This window comes from Poromitra crassiceps, assembly GCF_964638095.1.
Source record: "Poromitra crassiceps genome assembly, chromosome: 13".
In the NCBI taxonomy this organism is placed as follows: Eukaryota; Metazoa; Chordata; class Actinopteri; order Beryciformes; family Melamphaidae; genus Poromitra; species Poromitra crassiceps.
In genome coordinates this window covers 27,692,289-27,711,497 of record NC_139644.1, presented here as the reverse complement: position 1 = coordinate 27,711,497, position 19,209 = coordinate 27,692,289, and the positions used below count along the sequence as shown (strand labels likewise).

Genomic DNA, 19,209 nt, shown 5'->3' with positions numbered 1-19,209 from the left:
GATTTTTCTAAATACGGAGAAAATTAATGGGGAACTTTCTTCCGGGGCAAGAAATGTCAGGTGACTGTTCAGCTCTATTGCATTGCTCTAAGCACATGGAAGATAATTTTCAGTCCAAACCTAATTCCTCCCTGGGTGACATGGAGAGTAACGCACAACACAGCAGAGACAAAACAACCTGCCCAAAGTCAACTTTAACACTATAGCCTAGAAAGAAAACAAGAGTAGACATCATCATAATCATAATCAGAGTTGGCAGAGCAAGTGCATGGGGAGGGGAAACAGTCTGGGGGGTATGACAGACCAAGAGGAGTCATGCCATATCTGCTTTGACTAAACTATTACATTACTTATATTGCTTTTGGCAAACAGCAGTGAGGGGGAAGCATACAGCTTGTTTTGACTAAACTATTACATTATTATTATGACATAGTTTTTCACAAACAGCAGTGAGGGGGAAGCATACAGCTTGTTTTGACTAAACGATTTCAGACGGACAAGCCCGTCTTTATTGTCACACGATTACAATCAACACATGCACGGAGGGCCACAACACACACATGCTGACGGTGGCCGGTGAAATTTGTCCTCTGCATTTAACCCATCCTGGCTTTGTCCTTTCCGACTTCGGATGTTGTCGTCACTGGTCAGATGACGATGACGATCTGATCTTCTGCATGTTTTTAATGGGGGGGGGGGGTTATATACGGAGGAACCCCCCTGGGGGAGCACGGGGAGAACATGCAAACTCCACACAGACATAAAGGCCCTTACGACGAGATACCCCACCTGGGCAGTAGGCACTGAAGATATGGGGGGGAACACAACCACAGCGCCCACAGTGTCCCAGGCGAGAATCGAACTCAGGACCTTCTGACTGCGAGGCAACAGCTCTACCACTGAGCCACCGTGCCCCCTAAACTATTACATTATGACATTGTTTTTCACAAACAGCAGTGAGGGGGAAGCATACAGCTTGAATTATACCTGACCAATCTGCGAGGGCTGTCAAATCATCAGACAGACTTTAAACAGAGTTTTCGCCTGGCCGTGCACATCCCTAATTTTCTAACTACACAGACGCGGCTGGCCGGACAAAGTAGAGTTTTCACAAAAATAACGGTCACTTCCACGAGGAGAAACCCGCACAGAGTATAAAAAATATATATTTTCTGGTCAGGATTCTGTGTCTCTCATTTCGATGCGACAGTCCATATGTCTAGCATAATTCCAGCTTAACTCTCTCTTAAAAACATATATATAATCTCACATTATGTGTGTGCTTCTGTGTGTGTGTGTGTGTGTGTGTGTGTGTGTGTGTGTTTTCCCTCATCTCAGTGAAAAAAGCTTATTCTAGCTAAGTATCTTTGAGAGATATCCTTGTTCAAACAGTCCTGTGAGTCTGTGTACATGTCTGTCTGTCTGTCTGTCTGTCTGGATGCCATACGGTCCTCAAATTAAACTCTTCTACTATTCTGTTCTGCTAAATGATATCACACTCTGTCACACTCTCAGGTGCATCATGTTATCATGACCAGCTGACCTTTGTAGTTATAATGTCCACAAACAAGCAGATGCAAATCATTAGTAAATAAAACGTCTCTCTTTACTCGCCATGCTTGGCGGAAGTACTGTCTCCCTTTCAATATCCACAAATGGAGTCATTTGAGTGTAAAAGCTTTGGCTGTGTCCCCTCCCTCTGCATCTGCCCTCTCCACTGCCCCACACTTTGCTTTGTGTCCACCTGTGACATCCCATAAAGGCACCCTGCTGCCAGAGGAACCTGTGCTGTGGCTGCCTGGCACTGGAGCAGATACACAGGAATCAGTGTCTGTCTATGAAACAGGAGTGAAGCCGCAGATCATAGAATAGGCAGCATAGAAATCAGAAAGATGAACTGGAAAATTCTAATTCTGATAGAGTACGCGATCGATAGATAGATAGAGGAGGGGGAGAGAGAGAAAGAGAGAGGGGGAGAGAGAGCGCCAGAGCTATTATTTGGTTTCTCTATCTTGTTTATTTTTATTTTATTTTATTATTATTTTATTTTATGTTTTATTTTTTGATTATTCTGTAAAGAAAGATGAGTCTGTCCCCTCTGTAACTGTGAGTGTGTGTGTGTGTGTGTGTGTGTGTGTGTGTGTGTGTGTGTCTGTGTGTCTGTGTGTGTGTGTGTGTGTGTGTGTGTGTGTGTGTGTGTGCGTGCGTGCATGCGTGTGTGTGTGTGTGTGTGTGTGTGTGTGTGTGAGAGAGTGAGTGAATGTGTGTGCCCAAACCTTATTTGATCCTGTTTGAATTGTGCCATTCTCAATTTTAAAGATACAGTATCTTTGCATGTCAAGAAAGTCGCAGTTTGTCGTAAAACCCAAACGTAACGTTTAGTTTTGTATGAAAGAGCTCAATCAACTACATCTCTCATAATATACGTCACACCAAGACCAACATGGCATGGCGGGAGGGACATCACTTATGGGACTGGTTGTGTGTAGTCTTTCTGACTTATATAACTTATATAACCTTATATAACTTATAACTTATAGTACCACAGCTTTATGACAAACTGCGACTTTCTTGACTTGCAAAGTTACCTTTTAAAAGGGACAAACATCAGTATGTTGTGGTATGTGGTATGTGTACCTCATGGCACAATTCAAACAGGATCAAAAAATTATTGTCTCGTGTCACCATTCATCCATTCACCGCGTTTCATATTTTTTCCGCGGCTGGTTCGCATAGGGCCCGACTGGAAGGGGAGGGACTTTGTCTCTCTATACCTGAATAACCGGAAAAAGCGGAACTCAACTCGCCCTTTATGCTAATTTTACCGCCCGCTCGCGCTATTATTAGGAACGCTATAATTTTTTTCTTCGACCATACCGACAGATTTTCTTCCAAATTGAAAGTCTGTCTTGAGAGATTAAATGACTTCAAACTTGATTTTTATCCCCGTTTTATTTCTCCCAACAGGATTTATTCCACTAACGGGCTAAGTATGTGCTGACTCATCAGATCTGGAGCAGTTGTGACAGATGGTCAGCATAGATAGACGGTAGTGGTGCGAGAGGGGTTTGGACTCGTTCTCTTGCCTCCCGATCTGCTCGAAAGAAACCAGCACGATTATTTTCAAACATCTTTAATTATCTCCAATTTGGACAAATCTGGATTTGTTGAGAATTGAGCTCACAAATAAATGCACAACAAGTCGATGAATACAGCAGAGTAATGCTGTGTGGCTTTCAAATCATCTCCACTAGCTAAGAGAAAAGACACCTTTCCAGAACTGAAGAAGTGGGCGGTGTTCAAGTGGAGGAGAAAACAGAGGTCGTGAAATGACTTTTTCCACGCACACACGCACACACATCTTAATCACGTTACATCTGTCAACACTGCGGCAAACCTGTTGCTATGGACAACCCATCTTTATCCCCAGAAGTACAGGTAAGAAAGAGAGACGGATGGCAACAGAGAGATGCGGCAGAAAAAAAAGGGGGGGGGGGGGGGGGGGCAGAAAAAATGCAATATTCTATAAAGAAATTACCAGATTTTCCCTGTCAGGGTTGCCACACCTTCTTAAACATTAAATTCAAAGAATTTCCAAGGGCTTTCCAGGCCAAATTCCCTCAAATTCAAGGAGCCAACATGGCCTAGTTTGAGACACGGATGAAGGTGCATTACTGTTGCAACACTGAGCATTTTATAATGAGAAGTAGCAGCTTTACAGAAGCTCACAGACAATAAAAAAAAAAGGAGAGATGCTTGGATGTGTTAACAATTATCAACTGTGCTGTTACACGTAAAAAAAAAAAATCTACTTCAATTTTTATTCTTGCACAAAATATAAATTCAAGCACTTTCAATGAGCCATGCCTATTTATGTCTATTTTCAAACAGTTTCAAGGTCTTGATATTTTTCTCAAATGGACAAACTTGAAAGGATTTCAAGGACCCGTGGGACCCCCTGCCGTGTTTGACATGAAAGAGCCTTGATACACGCAGCTCAGTCTTTGTTCACACTGCAGATGGGGAGTCAACCCTGCGCTCTTTTTCCAGATGATTCTTTTCATCAGTTGCCTGGCAGGTGTGACAGCTCTTCCCATCGCCTTTTCTAATCCTGTCTTTCCTCTCTGACAGATCATGCAGCTTTGAAGCCTCTTTGCTGTCTGTCTGGTGTATCATCTGCTGCTGTAAGCCCATGTCTCTAGGCCCTGACATGCTGTCTGTATGTCTGTCTCTGTCTGTCTCTGTCTGTCTGTCTGTCTGTCTCTGTCTGTCTGTCTGTCTGTCTGTCTCTGTCTGTCTGTCTGTCTGTCTGTCGGCCGTCCAACTCCTAATACCTTTCCTATATCAGATACGTGAGCCAGGCGGAAGACTCTGACTCGTACTAGGATGGGAACTTTTAAGAAAGGCTTAAAAAAATGGTTACAAACATCCGCACTTTAAACCGTTTTATCCTGTCTTTTTTAGTTCTTGAATTGGTTATTTATTTATGATATAGCTGGTCTTTTATTTTATTGATTGATATGTTTAGTTCTAGTTTTTATTTTTTTATTTTGGTAAATTATAAACTGAGTTAGTAATTTATCTTTTAATGGAGTTGTATTAGTTTTAAATTATGTTCCCACTTGCACTTCTTTGTTACACGTATTTACGTTGTCTGTCTTGTTTCCATGGGGACCACAATGGAAATAAGCCTTCGGGCTTTATTGTGTTTTTATCCTCGGTGATATGTTGTCTTATGTCCTGTTTTTATCACCAAATAAAGTCAATCAATCAATCAATCAAGGTGAAGGAGAGAGAGAGACAGCATAGAGGCAGGAAAAACGGTTGGGAAAGAAAAGGAGAAAAAGAGACAGAGCCAGAAAGAGACAGAGAGGCAGACGTGAAGAGAGAGAGAGAGAGAGAGAGAGAGAGAGATGGGGAGGAGAGAGAGAGAGAGAGAGAGAGAAAGGGGGGGGGGGTGCAACAAGACAAAAGTGAATGTTAGAGGAAGAGAGTGAGATAGTGAGTCAGACAATATCTCAGCAGTTATGAAGCTTAGCACAAGTTCAATCAGGAAGACTAATTGGAGTGCATGGATGAAGTAATAAAGTAATCATGTCTGAGGAGTCACCCAGGGCTGGTTTCACCACAGTGGACATGAATGACAGGCAGCGCTGCAGTTCAAGTCAGTAAAACAGGAGAAAGTCAATGAGAAACTGTTTATTGGGGGTGTGGGTGTGTGTGTGTGTGTGTGTGTGTGTGTGTGTGTGTGTGTGTGTGTGTGTGTGTGTGTGTGTGTGTGTGTGTGTGTGTGTGTGTGTGTGTGTGTGTGTGTGTGTGTGTGTGCGTGCGCCACAGAGAGCCGCTCACGTTCTGCGATCAAGAAAAACAAGGCCAATCCTCTGGACTTCCACAAAGGGAATGTTGACAGTTAAAGCTGGCATAAACCTCAAGTGGAAATGATGTGTCATTCCTCTTAAAGGAGAATTCTGTGTTTTGTTTTGTTTTGTTTTTACAACCTGGGCCTTATTGTCAGCCTGGTTTAGGTTCTCCTGGTCACCCAGAACAGACATTTCTCAAAATGATTCAGTTTAAAGCTAGAACACACCGCACAACAGCGTGGAACAGAGCCCAATAGGGCATGTGTTATCCGCATTTACTGTATGTCCTGTAAATAGCTTATTTTCTGCCATGCAGCGGCTCATATCCTTATTATATGATATTGGCATAAATGTGAGCTGCTCTATGTACCTCTCTCAGCCTGCTGTCTGGTACTGTACAGTATAGGTTCCACATCCAGGGACTGTGTAACCAAGTCTCATGAGAGTCTGGAGAGTTCAGCAGCAGTGGCTCAAGCTGCCATGTTTTGCGTGGAGTAAACAAACACTGTGGATATTTATCTGATTTCGAGAATATGAATGGTGCATCTGAATTCGATGGCCGCCCATATTTATTTGAGCTGGACTAACGTTATGCAGATGACAAACTGAGGAGCTTCCATCTCTACCAATGTGACGGACAGCAGACAGAGACAGAGTGGACACGCTGGCTCCAGCAAGGTAAATACAGCGTTCATTTTCTCATTGTCTCTATGATATAATAAGGACATGAGCCGGTGCGTGGCAGAAAATGTGCTTTTGAAAGGGCATAAATGCACAGATAACACATGCTCCATCGGCCTCTGTTCCAGGCCATTGCGCGGTGCGTTCTAGCACTATACTGAATTATATTCAGAGATATCTGTTCTGGGTGACCAGGATAACATAAACCAAGCAGAAAATAAGCTCCAGGTTGTAAAAAAAAAAATGAATTTTCCTTGTCGCCCTCTACCTCTCTTACTGTAACCCTAGCAAGTGTGCGCGTGTATGTGTCAGAGGGTTGTTCCTGGCTGCTGCCAGACTAGGGTAGGGTAAACCATGTTGACAGAATACACAATCCTTTCTCTCTCTCACACACACACACACACACACAGGGGCGTCATGCAAACCAAAATTCTGAGGGGGCGACATTCGGTGGCGACCAAAGGTCCCCAGCTAAAAAATGTCAGTGGCGACCGAAGGTCTGAATAGATCTGCAATGATTCAATCAGTCTGCCCAGATAAAGTGTGCTGAATCCACTCATGATTGAATCAGTCCATTTAGCTATTTCTAAAATGTTTGCCATTTGAAGCCAGATTTAGAGGAAGATCTCATTTTAAATTATAATTTTTTTATTAGAGTTTAGAGGGATTAGAGTGTTGTGATATCATTATTCGGTTTTAACCATCAATATTTTGCTCCTTTTCTCATTAGGGTAAATACTGTATGTATTTAGAGATAAACATTCGGCAGCGACCAAAGGTCCCCAGCAGAAAAGTTTTGGTGGCGACCTAAGGTCTGAATAGATCTGCAATGATTCAATCAGTCTGCCCAGATAAAGTGTGCTGAATCCACTCATGATTGATTGATTTATCTATCAATCGTCCATTTAGCTATTTCTAAAATGTTGGCCAGATTTATAATATCTCATTTTAAATTATCATTGGGATTAGAGTGTTGTGATATCATGATTAAGTTTTAACCATCAATATTTTGCTCCTTTTCTCATTACGGTAAATACTGTATATTTATTTTTGGTGAGATTTTGGTGATTGTGCTTTTATGGTTATTAGCTTAGTCACTTCCACACTAGCTTCTACACTGCTGCCACTTTTCTTGAAATAGCTCAATCTTGCTTCACCCAAAATGTTATTCACATAAAAAGACTATATCCAGTATCCACAATGCAAATTATTTAAAAAAACTGCATCTTGACCTGGAGACATCAAATGGATTTACCTGTGACAGTGGTGGTAGTGGTAAAAACAGCTCACTGCCATAACAGCTCTGGCTAACATTACAATGCTAACTTTAGCTGCATGGTAGTACAAATATAGCCAACTAACTTGCTATGCAAACTATACCTATAATAACTAACAGCATGAATTTTACTTCCCCCTTCATTTCTTTTTTTCAAAAAATCTGAGGGGGCAACTGCCCCCTCAGTTTCAATGGGCATGACGCTTCTGCACACACACACACACACCTACACACACACACACACACACACACACACACACACACACACACACACACACACACACACACACACACACACACACACACACACACACTGACTGGATCAATGGTAGAGTGGGCAGGTTATGTAAGATTTTCTAGTTTTGAGATGAAACTCATCCACATCTCATTTTGCCCGCTCACGGTTGGGGTGTGGTGTTTAGCTGTAATAACAGCTTCAATTAACTATGACGCAACACGCCCACAATGCAGAATCGTGATTACACTCAACTGGGCCTGCTGTGATAATATAGTCTATATAATTGAGACTTGCTTGTGTGCCGCTTTGGACAAAAGTGCCAAATGGCAACTTGTAAATTGTAATACTGAGTGTTTTTGCATGAGAATGTAGGAATCTGTATCATCAAAAGACGAATGATCAAAATTAGGAGAAAAGACACAAATTGGGCGAGAGGTTCCTTTCTTTCTGTGTCAGGGCCAGTGTGACTGGATCCTCCAGTATAAAGGCATGTGTATAATGACATGTGTACTGCTTGTATTGTGCGGATGTGTTCATGTGTGATTGTGAGTGTCAGGGTGGGAGAGAAGAAGTGACACACCGCCAAGTGAATGATGTGGGCGATATACTCGCTATCGCCCGGTCAGCCCTGCCCCACTGCTACAGCGTGGTTGGCTGCCTTGCTGTATTTCCGTCTTCAATTGTTCGATTTCTAAATGGCCCCTCCTTCCCTCGCTGCCGTCTGTCGCTCACTACCTTGCAAAGCATGCTGGGAGAACCTGGCGTCAGGACATCGCAAATGACAAGACGAGAGGAGAGGCCAAAATCGAAATAGACCAATTGAAGACAAAAATACAGCAAGGCAGCCAACCAAGCTGCAACAGCGGGGCAGGGCTTGACAGGGCGAGTGCGAGTACATGCGAGTTGATCGCGTTTGGTGAGAAGGGGGTCTGAGAGAGAGAGAAGAGAGAGAGAGCTGTTCATTTCAGCAGCGGTCATTGTCAGGGCTACTTTTCAGTGCAGTCTAGCAAACCTCACTCTCCACGGGTCTAAAAACAAGCCTGGTCATAAGCAGGCTCAACGTGCCGGGCAAAGCCTGTGGCTAACTGACTTCACAGGACGGGGCCACCGAGTAGGAGGTCCAAACTGTTGCCCAACTGTCGACGGTCAGTTGTTACTGGCAACAATTTAGTGAGGAGGAGGTTCTGCATTTGTCCCCAAGTTTAAGGACACGTCTGTCTGGCAACACATTTGCATCTTGCTTGTTCATCTCCTTTTTGTGTTTTTGGTCAATACATTTGTGCTTGTTGTGCGTGTCCCTTTTGTCGGTGTGCATGTGGGCAGAGGGGGGTGACATCAGGGAGGGGAGGGCTGCTCACAGGTATTTTCCTGGAACGGACCAGTAACCTAACAACAAACACATCTGCTCCTGCCTGAGTGCACAGGCAAGACACTTCACACACTGTCCCCAACTAATGTTACATCCACTGACATGCTTCGTCTCAGGTGTCAAGGGTTCAGTATGCATGAATATGTTGTTATGACCCAGCCATAACAATGTCTGCACATTATGTGAACATGCCTGTGTGAACGAGCTAATGCTAAATGGACTGCAGCTATATAGCGCGCTTTACAATCTGCCTACCTTGTACCACGCAGGGTGCTGGCACAGCCATCGCGAGCAAGGACACTTTGACATGCGGAATGGAGGAGGCGGGGATCGAACCACAGACCTCTTTTATCCAAAGCTCTGCCTCCTGAGCCACAGCCACCCCTACTGTGTGTGTGTGTGTGTGTGTGTGTGTGTGTGTGTGTGTGCGTGTGCGTGCGTGCGTGCGTGCGTGCGTGTGCCCATCTCACCTCACTCTCCTTGTTCTCATACTTGTTGGCGTTCTTGCCCTGGCTCTTTCTCCGGAGTTTCTTCAGGTCGGACTGGGAGCGCTCCAGAGACTCCTGCTTCATCTTGTGCTCCATCTGGTACCTCTTAAACGTGGCCTGGGGGAGGACAGACAGAGCCATCTGAGTGGAAAACCAACCTGATATTGACTGGCTCTATGTTGCTGGGCAAATTCCATCCATGGCCAAAAAGTGTGAAGGAATGCATCACCTGTAGATATTGACAGCTCAGGGTGTGGATATCTGACTATTCCCCACTATCCTAAAGCATGGCACCCATTCTACCCTAAAGCATTCTATTCCATATTTCTATATTTTCTATATTTCTCCATCATATGATTGTTCAATGTGTTATTAGTACTACTGTAATTGGCTACTGTTGTGTCAGCTAGAATTAGCTAGACATATTTTCTGTGAAGCCTTCTGAGACATGCTTGTGAATTAGGGCTATACAAATAAACTTGACTTGACTTGACTTAACTTGACTGATGAATATGGTCTTGGTGGCAAACCTGCATAGGCTTCCAACCCATATGTGCAATATGGGCCTATCAAAAAAGATATTCCTGAAGAAATGCAAATGCCGTTTTCTCTCAGGATTTACGGATAAAGGTTGCCAAACTTGCCACATAGTATCAAACATTTCCGAAACATATGTCATGAGGCCCATATGAGGCACAGGAAATCATTCCTGCCTGTGGCCATTGGACTCTTTAATGCCTCACTAAGAAGAACACTTTGGAGACTCAGTCTCTCTGAGACTGAGTCCTGTCCAGTCTCTCTGAGACTGAGTCAGCCGATTGGATAGCTGTGGCTTAGTTACGTCACACGTAATGTGCAATTTGATTTAATTTAATTCCAGTGTGCAATAACTGCAATTAGACACGTACTGTACATAGATTGTAACTGTAACTACTTATTGAATGCTATTCTACAATTCTACTTACTTTTACTATCCCATTGACCCTATTTTATTTTATTCTATTTTATTCTATTTTATTCTATTTTATTCTATTTTATTCTATTTTATTCTATTTTATTTAATTTTATTGCATTTTATTGTATTGACTGTTTTTTACGTTTAGGGAGATACTGTGTGATACTGTGTTATGCCATGTTGTGTTATGTGGATTCTGATTCTGATGATAATAAATCTTTTATTCACTGTAACTGACATTTTATCGGTGTGTCTGATATGACACGTGTTCTAACACTTATGACATCATTATGGGTGGTTCTATCTTTACTGTACCGTTCTGAGGCAATGAAACTCAAACAGAAACAAGGAAACTTTCAACACAGACAATAAAGGCTTTGTAAAGCCATGTATATCTCCAGCTACTTTTCTTCACTGTAAAATTGTAATTTCCAATCTTGTTCCCAATGATAGATCCCTGCCACAGCTATAGTTATAGTGAGCAGCTATTAAAGAACTGACTCATTCAACAATCTCACTCCTCCATGATCTAACATCTAACATTTAAGCCTTTAGCTTACACAGTTATATCCAGAGTCGCCTACAGGATGTGACATCACGAATCAGGATGGTTTTAACCAGGCTATATTGTGCTTCACCCTCACTGCCAGTACAGTACCTTCTAATGAAGATGCATATGGACAACACACCAGTGATGAGAACCAACAAGGATGATGAGATGTAATGTGGAAGTGTGTCTTCTTATTAGGGGGAGGGATAAAGTGCTATAATCACAGAGTGACTCACACACATGCAAATTTACACACACACACACACACACACACACACACACACACACACACACACACGGACGGACGCACACACACACACACACACACACACACACACACACACACACACACACACACACACACACACACACACACACACGTACACAGTAATGACTTACTGTCATGTATTTGACATCCATGTCAGTCTTCCTCTCCAGCTCGGTTATGATGTCTCTGTGGAACTTCTTAAACTTCAGGTGAGGAGGAGGATGGAGGAGAGAGAGAACAAGAGACAAGTGATGAGGAGCTGGCCGGGGGGAAGGAGTGTTATAGTAAGTTTGTCAGCTCCACAACGGCAAGGCAAAAAGGGAAGAGAAGTCTCAAAGGGAGTGATTGAAAGTGATTATTTAGTGTGTGTGTGTGTGTGTGTGTGTGTGTGTGTGTGTGTGTGTGTGTGTGTGTGTGTGTGTGTGTGTGTGTGTGTGCGCGCGCATTGCGTGTGTGTGTGTGTGTGTGTGCGCGTGTGCGTGCGTGCGTGTGTGTGTGTGTGTGTGTGCACGCATGCGTGCGTGCGTGTGTGTGTATCAGTGCAAAGTGTGGCGGGGGTGAGAGCCACGTCCAATCAATGCTTATGAATGAGTCAGAAACAAAGTGTAGGAATGCCCACGGACTTTTCTCTATTTGCAGCTCGCTCATTAGTGGGAGGGTGTTGCAGCGCTCGCCCACACGGGCCATCAAGTCCCCACACGGGCCATCAAGTCCCAGAGTTGATGCACCAGAACAACATTACAATTACAAAACCCAATCACTGAACACACACAGAGGACTACACAGACAATCGCAGTACTGCCCATGTGCATGCACGCACGCGCACGCACGCCCGCGCGCACACACACACACACACACACACACACACACACACACACACACACACACACACACACACACACACACACACACACACACACACACACACACACACACTCATAAGGTTCTTTTTCTGAGCTGAAGTGATATTGTGACTCACCCAGTGGAGTCCATTACCGAGTCAACCCACACCAAACGCTGGTAGCAACACTGGCGCAGGGGAGCGCCTAGCAACTTTTCTGCCCCAAAGTTCACCTTATACAGGCTACTTTTACCAGCCGCGACTGTTTTGACCTTGTAACGTCTGTGTAGGTGTGTATAGGTGTGTGTAGATGTGTGTGTGCGTGTATGTGTGCGTGTGTGTGCGTGTGTGTGTGTGTGTGTGTGTGTGATCATGGCAAAATGTAGTCCTGATATCTACTGTAGAGGAAACTATCACGGAACTTTTTGATTTTTACTTACATGTATATATATCTGTCCATGGACAGATACAGATTTAGCGAACGCAATAGCATCAAACATGCAGCCCCCCCCCCCCCCCCCCCCCTTCCCACACACACACACACACACACACACACACAGTGCTTTACACCCCTGGCCCACATTCATTTTAAGTCACATAGCAGCTGGTGTGATCCCACTGCAAGATGGTATCTACAGTAGTTGTTATCCCCCCATCACAAAGCTCATGTGCCATTGTATGTAAGACCAAGTCCTTGTAGCTGCCATGTTAGGAACTAGTAAAAGTCAAGTGTGGTGACTTGTTATCAGCACTGCTGTGTTAACATGCCTATGGCTGCAGCATCCAGCAGGTGTTTTTCCAGGGCATGTTGAGGCCTGTCCGCCTTCCCTGTAAAACAGCTCGGAAAAACCTAGCAGGTGCACCCACACAAACCTGTTGTTTTCTTCACCCATCAAGACTCTTTGTTCTCTGCCTGTCCCTGGTGTTATTGTAGCTGATGAAGAGGGGGGGGGGGGGTGTTCTCTGCCTGTCTCTGATGTTATTGTAGCTGATGAAGAGGGGGGGGTTGTTCTCTGCCTGTCCCTGATGTTATTGTAGCTGATGAAGAGGGGGGGGGGTGTTCTCTGCCTGTCCCTGATGTTATTGTAGCTGATGAAGAGGGGGGGGGGTTGTTCTCTGCCTGTCCCTGATGTTATTGTAGCTGATGAAGAGGGGAGGGGGGTTGTTCTCTGCCTGTCCCTGATGTTATTGTAGCTGATGAAGAGGGGAGGGGGGTTGTTCTCTGCCTGTCCCTGATGTTATTGTAGCTGATGAAGAGGGGGGGGGGGTTGTTCTCTGCCTGTCCCTGATGTTATTGTAGCTGATGAAGAGGGGAGGGGGGTTGTTCTCTGCCTGTCCCTGATGTTATTGTAGCTGATGAAGAGGGGAGGGGGGTTGTTCTCTGCCTGTCCCTGATGTTATTGTAGCTGATGAAGAGGGGAGGGGGGTTGTTCTCTGCCTGTCCCTGATGTTATTGTAGCTGATGAAGAGGGGAGGGGTTGTTCTCTGCCTGTCCCTGATGTTATTGTAGCTGATGAAGAGGGGAGGGGGGTTGTTCTCTGCCTGTCTGATGTTATTGTAGCTGATGAAGAGGGGAGGGGTTGTTCTCTGCCTGTCTGATGTTATTGTAGCTGATGAAGAGGGGAGGGGTTGTTCTCTGCCTGTCTCTGATGTTATTGTAGCTGATGAAGAGGGGAGGGGTTGTTCTCTGCCTGTCTCTGATGTTATTGTAGCTGATGAAGAGGGGAGGGGTTGTTCTCTGCCTGTCTCTGATGTTATTGTAGCTGATGAAGAGGGGGAGGGGTTGTTCTCTGCCTGTCTCTGATGTTATTGTAGCTGATGAAGGGGGGGGGGGGGGTTGTTCTCTGCCTGTCCCTGATGTTATTGTAGCTGATGAAGGGGGGGGGGGGGGTTGTTCTCTGCCTGTCTCTGATGTTATTGTAGCTGATGAAGGGGGGGGGGGGGGTTGTTCTCTGCCTGTCTCTGATGTTATTGTAGCTGATGAAGAGGGGAGGGGTTGTTCTCTGCCTGTCTCTGATGTTATTGTAGCTGATGAAGGGGGGGGTTGTTCTCTGCCTGTCCCTGATGTTATTGTAGCTGATGAAGGGGGGGGGGGGTTGTTCTCTGCCTGTCCCTGATGTTATTGTAGCTGATGAAGAGGGGGGGGGGGTTGTTCTCTGCCTGTCTCTGATGTTATTGTAGCTGATGAAGAGGGGGGGGGGTTGTTCTCTGCCTGTCCCTGATGTTATTGTAGCTGATGAAGAGGGGAGGGGGGTTGTTCTCTGCCTGTCCCTGATGTTATTGTAGCTGATGAAGAGGGGAGGGGGGTTGTTCTCTGCCTGTCTCTGATGTTATTGTAGCTGATGAAGAGGGGAGGGGGGTTGTTCTCTGCCTGTCTCTGATGTTATTGTAGCTGATGAAGAGGGGGGGGGGGGTTGTTCTCTGCCTGTCTCTGATGTTATTGTAGCTGATGAAGAGGGGAGGGGTTGTTCTCTGCCTGTCTCTGATGTTATTGTAGCTGATGAAGAGGGGGGGGGGGGGTTGTTCTCTGCCTGTCCCTGATGTTATTGTAGCTGATGAAGAGGGGAGGGGGGTTGTTCTCTGCCTGTCCCTGATGTTATTGTAGCTGATGAAGAGGGGAGGGGGGTTGTTCTCTGCCTGTCCCTGATGTTATTGTAGCTGATGAAGAGGGGGGGGGGGTTGTTCTCTGCCTGTCTCTGATGTTATTGTAGCTGATGAAGAGGGGAGGGGGGTTGTTCTCTGCCTGTCTCTGATGTTATTGTAGCTGATGAAGAGGGGAGGGGGGTTGTTCTCTGCCTGTCCCTGATGTTATTGTAGCTGATGAAGAGGGGGGGGGGGGGTGGTGGTGGTGGTGGTGTGGGGCAGTGATGAAGGTGGGAGGAAGCGAGAGAATGACTGCTGCTACTGTTAATGAATCTGCTCCTTGTGACTGTGTGTGTGTGTGTGTGTGTGTGTGTGTGTGTGTGTGTGTGTGTGTGTGTGTGTGTGTGTGTGTGTGTCTGTGGGTGTGTCTGTGTGTGTGGCTGAATAGCGGTTGGTGAATAAAGCTATTGAGCAACAGGTAGAGAGAGGGAGTGTGAAAGAAAGACAGGGCGAGCAGATTTGCAAATAGGTGACAGGCTCTGCTGCATACGCATACGCATATACAAACACACGCGTATACGCAATCGCCTACTCACATTTTCCTCTAGCTCAAGGTGAACCTTCCTGTGGACTTCCGAGATATCCATCAGCACTACGCCTGCGGGGGAGGGAGAGAGAGAGGGAGAGAGAGAGAGAGAGAGAGAGAAAGAGAGAGAGAGAGAGAGAGAGAGAGAGAGAGACTACAGGTTAACTTCTGATGAAAAATAGGCCACTGGTATTATCTGTTGCCTGAAACTCACTATTGACTGACTATTGATGACCAAAATGCACATGTGCATATGGATGAGTGAATCTGTGCTAAATGTGCTATTCAAAACCTCCAACGCTAGTGATCTCTCTAGAGACGAAACACTATGAAAATTTCAAATCACGATTATAGTGACCGAAATGATCACAGTTCTGTATTATCGCGATATTGTTAAAATGTGCTGAAAATGTTCGAAAGATTTTATATTGAAAACTCAGACCCAAAAATACTGATACACTCAATGAAACCATTTCACCAAGGCTGTGTGCCTGCATCTGGGAGTCTGTTGCTACCTTTAGTGGATGATGGACAGTATTTACTGTGTTTTTCAAAGCGCTGTAATCACAGTAACACGCTTTTAATGGGGATTTAAATGAATACTAACCATAAGGAATTTGATCACGGTTTATCATTGAACCGGTTATCGTTTCATCCCTAGATGTCTCTGAACCAAATTATTTCTCAACCGTTCTGAACTGCAGCTGAGTTCTGTTCCTTGAAACGAAAGGAGAATAAACATGTCCCTGGACCAGACAAACAGGACCACCTAGTGTAAATGAACATGTCCCTGGACCAGACAAACAGGACCACCTAGTGTAAATGAACATGTCCCTGGACCAGACAAACAGGACCACCTACTGTAAATGAACATGTCCCTGGACCAGACAAACAGGACCACCTAGTGTAAATGAACATGTCCCTGGACCAGACAAACAGGACCACCTACTGTAAATGAACATGTCCCTGGACCAGACAAACAGGACCACCTACTGTTGGGCTAATCAAAAAGAGCTTAATGGCAGGGGGCCACATATTACAGCCCCCTGTCTCTGCATGTTACTTACCAAGCCAATCAAATGAAGATTATGACACATCATCATGTGGAACTCATAATTTAATTTTCTAATTATGTCCCGCCTGTTACATGGCATCCTGTCAGTTATTTGTGGCTGATTAAAACAATATAATATGCTAACAAACATCAGTACTTCTTTACTGCTGCTTGGGTATTTCACATTAAAATGTTTCCCCTTTCTACCTATAGGCTATTTGCCTCTGGTGAAACACTGCCACTATGTAAATACTTCTTTCTTATACATATTCATGTCATGTCCTTAAATTGTACAGATGTCACGACTTTATTCTCTACTATATACCTTTATCTATTTTTTTAAAATGGCTGTCAATGACATCACAGGGGAGGAGGGTATTTAAACCTCCCCCTTTTCATTGTTCTTCTTGACTCTGAGGAAGACAGTTCACCTGTCGAAACGTCAGTCAGCCCCTAAATAAAAAGAACGTACAGACTAAGAGTGCTCCAGTCTTCTTACTTTGGGTACATACCCAGGTAAAACCTTTTTCTACATTAAAATGTTTCTCATGAAGGAAAAAGAAATGCCCCTTGTGCGGGGCATCACTAGATTAGCATTATATGATACAAGTTTACTCTAAGAACAGAAATAACAACAACTACTACTTATAAATGTTATTAAAGTCGAGCTGAACCCAAGAATGACTTTTCTTTTCTTTTAGTTCAAATACCTGGGTATGCAGTGCACCTATTTAATAATGTATGCAAAACAAATCACAACAATCTAATTTCTTTAGTTTTTCACACTTTTTCACATCAAAAGTTCGTTTTTCAAGATTTCATTGATAACAGTAATTTACAGTTTGCTGACGTCACCCAGTACTATCAAATTTCTACCCCATTTCAACCAATCATATCACGACATGCAGCTGTCAATCAAATCTTCATTTCTGGATAATTTTCTCTTCCAAAATGAAGTCGAAAATGGCGCCTAGTGCCTGTCATCTGGCAGAATTCCTATCCCATAAACTAACTACTAACTTGGCCAATTGTTAGAAACATGGATAAAAAACAAAAACTATAATCTCTAAGAATGCAAAGAAATGTAACTGGCTCGTTAAAACGCGCATTCCAGGGATATCGTATCGTTATAGCAGCGATAATGGCGCGCGCATCAGAGAGCTTGGTTGTCAGGGGTCGCACTTCGGAGATTCCAGGCCGACGTGCTGCACTCTCCGCTCGGCAACACGAAGGCACCTGGCTGCCTGCGGGTCGCTGAGCTCCACTCAGCCACTCAGCCTCCCGTCAAAAGGCTCTTCCCGAGGGGAGCGCCACAACACACTGAATCGCCAAAGCCCAATCCAGTCCCCAGAATTGTCAAATAAAATCATCGACATGATACTATGACCCGCCTCTCAACCTGTCATCTTAGACAAACTATGTTTTCAGTCTGAAACGGACTCATTATGCACGTGACGAACAGGTTCAGTTTGACTTTAACCTTTCTGAGATGAGTGATTTAATGAACTTAAGGACTAGGCTTTTTTGTGCTTCATGCAATACTTAGAATAATAACTCTACTGCAGGCCAGATGGCCTTCAGCTGACTTGTGCCTGTTACTTTCTAACATAATTGTCTGTGGCCTGGATAGTGCTACAGATTGAATTGTGTGTGTGTGTGTGTGTGTGTGTGTGTGTGTGTGTGTGTGTGTGTGTGTGTGTTAGAGAGCTGCAAACCCAAAGGTACCCTTGCAGGCCCCTTGGGCCTGCCAATACGGGCAGAGGCCGGGCTTGTTTTTTCTTTCTTTTTTTTATTAATAGGTGCGGGCCGGGCCGGGGCTGGGCCTGTTTCAATAATTAAATTAAATAATGTTGTATTACTCGCTTGATTTTACACAGCAGAGCAGCACAGTCAGACAAAGAGGAGGAGTGCACAGACACTCCCCCAGCCACACAGTCACACAGACCCTCACGTGACCGTAGTCTGCCAGTCATACTCATGTCATGTAGCTTTCCGCTCAGTCAGCGACAGACAGCGTGCTGTGTCAGAGTATGTAAAACACAACAAAACAAGCCGTATGTGCCGTGTCCGTCCATATAGCGGACTGCTCCCAAACAGAGAGAGAGAGAGAGAGAGTCAAATAGAGAGAGAGGCTGCAGAGGACTGCTGCGCCACGCGCAGCTGAGGAACAGAGAGAGAGGGAGAGATATGTGTCATTATATCGTAATATTGGCTTCGGGCCTCGCAACGGGCTCGGGCCAATTCATTTCATAACTCATCCGGGCTGGATCGGGCACGGGTCTGCATGTCACGGGCCGGGGAGGGCTCGGGCCGAGATTTCAGGCCCGTGCAGCTCTCTAGTGTGTGTGTGTGTGTGTGTGTGTGTCCTTGACTTGCAACCTTTTAAACACCCCTCAGATGGCTGATAGACATGGAGGAACATTGTGTGTCTACACAAATGTATTGTAGCGTTCCTGATATTTCATGAGGCAGAGGCTTCTTGCTGGTACAGGTTCTTTATTCACAGTTATTCATATTCACAACTCTCCGCTGTTGTCATGCTCATAGATAGCAGCTTCCCCCTAGGCAGTGCGCGGAGACTGACTGCACATGCTCAGTCTCCGTCCGGAAGTGGTCCCACAGCATAGTGCTCCCCAACATAACACTCCCCCACACAGTTCCTATCTGTAGTGGAGACACTACCATTGCTCACCACTATGTGTGTACTGCTGATTCGCTACATACTCCCCGCCCAACAATAAGGTCAACGCCCACGTTGACACCACATCACACCTCCCCTGTACCAACACTCCCAGCATCTTTTTTTCTTTTTAACAGTTCTTTGTTTTTTAACCACATCTTATATTTCCATCTCAGGCTTTTCCCACATCTCCTCCCCACAATATCTCATGCCATACACATCATCCACTTTTCATTATAACACTTCCAACCACCATCTCCTCCTTATTTTTTTTTTTTTT

The 19,209-nt window shown here is 44.8% G+C and overlaps 1 protein-coding gene across 1 annotated transcript in view; it reads right to left on the bottom strand.

The window, feature by feature from the left end:
* The window catches only part of baiap2l1b (BAR/IMD domain containing adaptor protein 2 like 1b), a 67,577-nt gene that overhangs the window by 27,614 nt on the left and 20,754 nt on the right, over positions 1-19,209 (bottom strand). The window contains exons 4-6 of the mRNA XM_083648854.1: positions 15,206-15,267; positions 11,317-11,388; positions 9,395-9,529 (exon numbers count right to left, since the gene is read on the bottom strand). Of these exons, the coding sequence (XP_083504980.1) occupies positions 9,395-9,529; positions 11,317-11,388; positions 15,206-15,267 (269 nt within the window). The remainder of the gene's footprint in view (positions 1-9,394; positions 9,530-11,316; positions 11,389-15,205; positions 15,268-19,209) is intronic.